General features: G+C 41.5%; 1 protein-coding gene across 4 annotated transcripts in view; it reads left to right on the top strand.

Annotated features, from left to right (window-relative positions):
• The first annotated feature begins 2,955 nt into the window (after window positions 1-2,955).
• The window catches only part of LOC311046605 (casein kinase I-like), an 18,403-nt gene continuing 13,736 nt past the window's right edge, over window positions 2,956-7,622 (top strand). For all 4 annotated transcript variants that reach the window (XM_084059037.1, XM_084059036.1, XM_084059035.1 and 1 more), the window contains exons 1-2: window positions 2,956-3,196; window positions 5,900-6,339. In XM_084059037.1, the coding sequence (XP_083915163.1) occupies window positions 6,063-6,339 (277 nt within the window). In that variant the 5' untranslated portion in view covers window positions 2,956-3,196; window positions 5,900-6,062. The remainder of the gene's footprint in view (window positions 3,197-5,899; window positions 6,340-7,622) is intronic.

The raw sequence follows: 7,622 nt of genomic DNA, 5'->3' as shown, positions 1-7,622 counted from the left end.
TTGGAAAAGTGGTGGGCCATCCAGTGAGGTCAGGGGTCAGAAAACAGCCATTTTCAGTGCATAGACTTCACAAATTGGGCGCTGGACACGAGACAGCTATTTGCGGGGGCACGTGTGACATACGCACGCGTTCAGGGAGACCCCCTCTACAACGCCACACTCTCCGCTAAGCCAGACAGGTGTATTTGGAAAAGTGGCGGGCCGTCCAGTGAGGTCAGGGGTCAGAAAACAGCCATTTTCAGTGCATAGACTTCACAAATTGGGCGCTGGACACGAGACAGCTATTTGCGGGGGCACGTGTGACATACGTACGCGTTCAGGGAGACCCCCTCTACAACGCCACACTCTCCGCTAAGCCAGACAGGTGTATTTGGAAAAGTGGCGGGCCGTCCAGTGAGGTCAGGGGTCAGAAAAGGGCCTTTTTCAGTGCATAGACTTCACAAATTGGGCGCTGGACACGAGACAGCTATTTGCGGGGGCACAATTTGTGAAGTCTATGCACTGAAAATGGCTGTTTTCTGACCCCTGACCTCACTGGACGGCCCGCCACTTTTCCAAATACACCTGTTTGGCTTAGCGGAGAGTGTGGTGTTGTAGAGGGGGTCTCCCTGAACGCGTACGTATGTCACACGTGCCCCCGCAAATAGCTGTCTCGTGTCCAGCGTCCAATTTGTGATGTCTATGCACTCCAGTGAACAGCATTTATCCATTTAGATACATTTAAACAGTAAAAAACGTTTTTTATTACAAATATACATAATATGTGTTTTCTAGCTTCGTTTAAATGCTTAATTTATAGTTTTAATGTGCAAATGAACCGTTTTTCAATGTGTTTTTTTTACTCTAGAGGGTACTCTTATTCTGAAGAGATCGTCAACCGGAAGTCTTATTTCTGCTCCGTTATTTCTGCTCACGGAACACAGCTCTAGGAAGCCTGGGCCAGGATCTGGGCACCTCGATGTAAAATTGGCTATTTTGTCCAAAATATTAAAAATGTAAACATTTGGAAAATTGTCAAAAATGTATGTAAAGTATACATGATGTTAACATGCACGGTGCATCATTATCAGACTGTAGCAATCATAGAAACATTATATCTTCATTGTCTAATGTCTAAGCATGTTCTAATCATGTATAGCCTACATTACTTAAATTACTTTACTTTTATTAACATTTTGGACAAAATAACCAATTTTACATCGAGGTGCCCACTGCCCAGATGTCCCTAGTAGTGCCCACCTATCCTGTTACCCGGCAAACACCTTCAGGTGCATTACCGCCACCTGCTGTATGGGGTTCAAGTCAGGAGAGTTGGCTGGCTGGCAAGCACAGGAGAGCAGTGGTGGAAAAAGTTGGCTATTCAAATGTTTTACTTAAGTAAAAGTATCAATACCCTATTGTAGTAATACTCTGTTACAAGTCTGGTATTCAAAATATACTTGAGTAAAAGTACAAAAGTATTCGCATTTAAAAAAAAATGCGAATACAGTAAAAAGTACAATATTTACCTCTGACATGTAGTGGAGTAGAAGTAAAAGTATTGAAATTTGGAAATACTCCAGGCGGCCTCAAAATTGTACTTAAGTAAGGTACTTTAGTACATGAACTTTCGAAGGTGCCATGCCCTGTTGGAAATGCCCTGTGCTCTAAATAAAATATCCTAGTGAATGGCTGCTTTGATTCTGGACCTCTCAAAATACAGTGGACCAAAAATGACATGACACCCCAAAACATTACTGACCGTGGAAACTTCACACTAGACTTTAAACATCTTGGATTCTGCACCTCTCCACTCTCCACTCTGGGACTGGGACTGTGATTTACTGATTTCCAAATAAAATGCCAAATTTGCTTTAATCTGAAAAGAGTACAGTTAATTTGTGTAAATGAACATATTTGTTTGACATTTCTGTATTGTAAATCCTTTTATATATATATATATTGGTCTTATATAATATTCTAATAATTTGAGTGGGGAATTCCTGTTGATACCATCTTTTCATAACGCTATGGACCAGAACTACCTCGCTCCATAATCTCATAATATAGTTACCCTGTATAGGCTGTGCATATGGTTTGTATAGTATTATGCATAGTGTGGATTGTATGAACAATGTGTGGCCTATGTGCTGTGGTGTTTGTGTGTCCTGCTTTGTTTTTAAATCACCCTGACTAATGACTGACGAATTGTGTAAGAATTCCAATGCACTATGCTGTGTAAATGGTAACAAAGGTCTTCTTTATCCAGTAATTTTTCATTGTGAAACTGTCATCTGCTTATTTGTATACACTTGTATCACTGATGTTTTTAATCTTAGTGATACAAGTCAAGGATATTGTATATTCTCAGTGAAGAATGGAAGGTAGATTATGTGCTCTGAATGGAAATCCAAAACTCTTTTAATATTCCTGCTACTGTATATTATATATCATCAAATCTTCTGTAGACCCCTGTCCAAGAACAAAAAAGTGTGTGTGTGTGTGTGTGTGTGTGTGTGTGTGTGTGTGTGTGTGTGTGTGTGTGTGTGTGTGTGTGTGTGCGTGCGCGTGTGCATGTGTGCGTGCGTGTGTGGGAGAGAGAGTGAGAGAGAGTATGAGAGAGAGAGAGAGAGAGAGAGAGAGAGAGAGAGAGAGAGAGAGAGAGAGAGAGAGAGAGTGAGTGAGAGAGAGAGAGAGAGAGAGAGAGAGAGAGAGAGAGAGAGAGAGAGAGAGAGATACAGATACAGACACAGACAGACAGACAGACAGACAGACAGACAGACAGACAGACAGACAGACAGACAGACAGACAGACAGACAGACAGACAGACATACAGACAGACAGACAGAGAGAAGACAAGAGGGAGAGGGAGGGGGTGAGAGAGAGAGAGAGAGAGAGAGAGAGAGAGAGAGAGAGAGAGAGAGAGAGAGAGAGACGTATGACATGACGTCGGAACCACCTGATGTTCCCAACCGTCCAATCCTTGTTTGTTTGGCCCGGGTCTGTGTCTCTGTGCAGCAGCAGCAGTCAGCCAGCCAGCCAGCCAGGCTATCACTCTCCTCTCCTCGGTATACAGTTGTTCTACCGAGGTTATTATCATAACAACAGCGACTAAATAACAACTTGACATACATCTGTTATCAACTCATTCATTAATAGGAACTGGAGCGGCTTTACATTCAGAAACTGTCAATTATTACACGCAGGAAAAAGAAGGTAAGCCACAACTATAATAACCGTGACTATTAGACAGTATTTCACCCAGCCTGACTGGGTTATGATGATATAATTACACGATACGGTCAATGATCGCGTCTCTTTGCGTGTCAATTAATGTGCAATAATTAATAGGAGCGTAATGGTGGTGGGCGTGGTCACAAACCCCAGTAAACACTGGCCATATTATACACCCCGGAAGTTGCTGATAATAAATACATTTCGTACATAAAATACAATTCATACAATATTGAGAATATGCAATATAAAATGATGTAAAAGAAATTAGATTATTTTGAAATATGACCATCAGCTTATATAATAATAAAGCTATATGTTAGCAATGGTTGAATTAATGCTAGCTATTATAATAGCTAGCATTATATACAGAGACAAAATAGGTTAGCTGAACAACAAGCTATAGCTTGTTGATCAGCTAACCTATTTGTCTCTGTATATAATTCAAGACATTTAGCTTATAACCTTAAACAATATGTTATCATTTGTCTTGTTGCCATGGGCCACACAGTCATTTTAGACAGTGTGTGGAACCTGTTTCATTTTTCTTCATTCTCATTCAGAACAAACAATAATACATTCTAATATGAAATCACCCATGTTGTCCCCTGCCTGGTTGTTGTCAAATTTCCCCTCATTGGTTGCCTTCAGATGCAGTCATATCTACAGTATATCAATGATTATCTCATCTGTCCGGCTACAATGTGTGATGACAGCATCATGACTAGATGCAGTTTTCTGTAAAACAGAAATGTATGAAGTGACATGCAGAACTCACCTGCTGTCGAATAGAATACAGTAGAATAGAATTGGACCTCTAGAACTGCTGATTTTCTGCCCTACTAGGACCTCTAGTATTGCTGGTTTTCTATCCTAGCAGGACCTCTACTATTGCTGGTTTCCTATCCTACCAGGACCTTTGGTACAACTGGATTTTTATCCTACCAGGACTTCTAGTACTGCTGGTTTTATATCCTACAGGAGCTCTAGCATTGCTGGTTTTCTATCCTACCAGGACCTCTAGTACTGCTGGTTTTCTATCCTACAGGACCTCTGGTATTGCTGGTTTTCTATCCTACCAGGACCTCTAGTACTGCTGGTTTTCTATCCTACCAGGACCTCTAGTATTGCTGGTTTCCTATCCTACCAGGACTTCTAGTATTGCTGGTTTTCTATCCTACCAGGACCTCTAGTATTGCTGGTTTTCTATCCTACCAGGACCTCTAGTATTGCTGGTTTTCTATCCTACCAGGACCTCTAGTACTGCTGGTTGTCTATCCTACCAGGACCTCTAGTATTGATTTTCCTATCCTACCAGGACCTCTAGTACTGCTGGTTTTCTATCCTACCTGATACTTTATTCTATTCACCTGGTGTCCCAGATCTAACTCACCCCTGATTAAACATCAGTTATAACAAGGATACCAACTTCCAAGTGAGTGTAATCAACTAGTAGGGTAAAAAAAAACATCATAAGGGAATCTCAAGTAACAGGGTTGGTCACCACTAGTCTAGAGTTCATAGACATTTGCACACACACACACACACACACACACACACACACACACACACACACACACACACACACACACACACACACACACACACACACACACACACACACACACACACACACACACACACACACACACACATGGATGATGTAGTTCTGCTGGTTGCCTCTTGGAGGAAGTGGGTGGCAGGAGGACCACGAGAGACATTTATATAACAGTACAGGACCTATATACAGACACTAACATGTGGATAGAGAAACACAGAAAGGTGGAGAGGATGATAAGAGCAGGAGATGGGAGGAGGAGGGAGAGATATGGGAGTGTAGAGTGAAAGTGAAATTGTAGAAGAGAGAGCGTTTGAAAGGAGAGACTAAGGCAGGATTGTAGTAGAGTAGAACTGCATTATTAATGGTGTATAATGTAGCCTATCGTGTGTAATGCATCGTGATTTGGGATTCTGCAGTGAATTCTTGAAGAATATTGATATTCTGGAAATAATTAAACATTTCATTTGGAATGATGGCTTGCATAGAAACAATTAAACAAAAAAAAGGCGTGTAAAAATGTTTGTTCGTGATTGTTCATCAAATCACCAGTAATAATGATGGACAGTTATTTGTTATGTACGTTACAGTGTCCAGGTGTTTAATGGTGGATTAGGGTTTAATTGATAACCCTGATCATTTTCAAGCTTCAAGAGAATACTGATATTTAGGGTGTGATCATGGTTATCAATGAATTATTAGTCTAGTAGTCAAGTCACCTTGTTTGTATAGCTGAAGCACATATAAACAACAGAAGTTGACCCAAAGTGCTTTAAAGTAATCAATTAAATCTAATAATCTCCCATCCCTCATTAACATGTATCCTCACTGAGAAGAGTACATATAGTATCAAACAAACATACTGCATGCAGGTCAAACTGGTGACTAATCAATATCGTATTGATCAGAGTCATACTGATCAATATCATACTGTCTACACAGTACACAAAGCTGCCGTATTATATGCTCCTGCTCCTATAATAGCCTGCATTCTGGTACAAATATACCTGCTTATTAGCTCATCTTTCTTTCTTTCTTTGAGCTGAGTTATTCTTTTAGTAATTCAGCCCAACACATTGCCATTCTGACATAACACGACTCACTGTGTCCTATGTCATCATTGCTAGGTAACCCTCCATGTCCGACCAGTGCTCACGTCACATGTGGAGAAGACGGTGACCAGGGGGCGGGGCAAAGGCAAAGGCCCTGCCCAGGCCTTCAGCCCGGCCAGTCACCACCCTTGGGAGACCTCCCTCCATTGTACCCCTGGCTCCTCCTCCACCCTGAGCCATGGAGCAGGCTGGGAAGGAGAAAGAGGATGGGGGTGGAGGGGGGAAGGTCAAAGTGGACGGCGGGGATCCTGGAGGGCGGAGTAAAGTGGAAGCGGGCGGGGCTGGAGGAGGGGCTCGAGGCAGAGCGGAGGGGGGCGCGGCTGGAGGAGCAGGCGGGCGGAGCCGAGCGTCCCAGGGGCGTGGAGGACAGCGGTCGTCCGGCGTGCTCATGGTCGGACCAAACTTTCGCGTGGGAAAGAAAATCGGCTGTGGGAACTTCGGAGAGCTGAGACTGGGTAAGACACAAATACAAAAAAATCTTCCATTTCAACCTCTTCATTTATACCAAAGAATATAGTTCTACCGGTAGTTATTGTATAAAAAATCCCTGGTGACGTGGTGCTATAAAGAACAACAGTTTTGCATAGTCCACAAAGAAATATGCACAATTTTGCATAGTTAAAAAAAAAAGATTTAAAGGAGTAGTTCACCCAAGAAATTACTTATTTTCTATCAATTACACACCCCATGAAGCCTTGAATTCATGGAGATTTTTTAGTTTTTGTCGCATTCCTGAGCAATAATTTGATAACCGCCTCCTTGATGATGCCTCCGCCGGTCATCAAATTATTGGCCTAGGAATGCGACAAAAACAAAAAAACTTGATGTATTCAAGCGTGTAATTGATAGAAAATAAGTAATTTTTCGGGTGAACTACTCCTTTAAACACTTGAACTATAGTGTCCTTTTTCAACATGACACATTATATTAACTGAACCATCTGGCGGGGAAGGCCAGCTCAATAGTTGATGTTGAAGTGGACAATCTGAAGGTGGTTGCAAGGGGAGGATGAGGAGGAATCATCACTCAACGTCAACGGCATACCACAAAGTGCCTTGGACAGGCCTTTTTCCCAGTAGCCATCAGACTTACTTGACCCTAGAGACCAAGCATATATCCACCTGTATGTTATAAGCAACAAGAAAGAGAATAAAGTGCAAATGAATCTAAATCAATTATTAGCAGTAAAGAATACAGCTCAACATCCCAGCCCTTTAAACTGCGTTTGATGAATGGCTAAAACAAACAGACCAAAAATATAAAAGTAGAGTCCACTCACTGGATCATGCTGCCAGTTAATTTATTATATTACTACTTAGGTGAGTGTCTTCTCTCTTAGACTAAAACAAACATAACCATAGTGTTAATTAACTATCATCTATTATTTTCTTAATTACCCTCAACAAAACTGCATGTTAGACTTCTGCGCTTAGTGAGAGAGACAGCAGCGAAAGAACAGCCTGACATCAGTTGCTGTACGGATACGTAGATGGTAATAAATGTTAATAATGGCTAATAAATGGTTTTGACTTGTGAATACATTCTTTCTTCCCCAAATCATCATTTCATCAGTTCCTCCGCTGGATGCGATAGGTATCAAAATCCTGCTTTGGATTGGACAACTTCACAGTCTGCTTTTGGAATGCTGTAGCATATATTCATTGATATATTCACCGGCGATAGATCATGTACTGTATATTCATATGGGGTGCAACAATTAATCAAACAAGTTGATTTA

This window comes from Gymnoscopelus microlampas, assembly GCF_963454915.1.
Source record: "Gymnoscopelus microlampas genome assembly, chromosome: 6".
NCBI lineage: Eukaryota > Metazoa > Chordata > Actinopteri > Myctophiformes > Myctophidae > Gymnoscopelus > Gymnoscopelus microlampas.
Note: the sequence above shows the minus strand (reverse complement) of the source record. Positions and strands in the feature narration are given on the sequence as shown.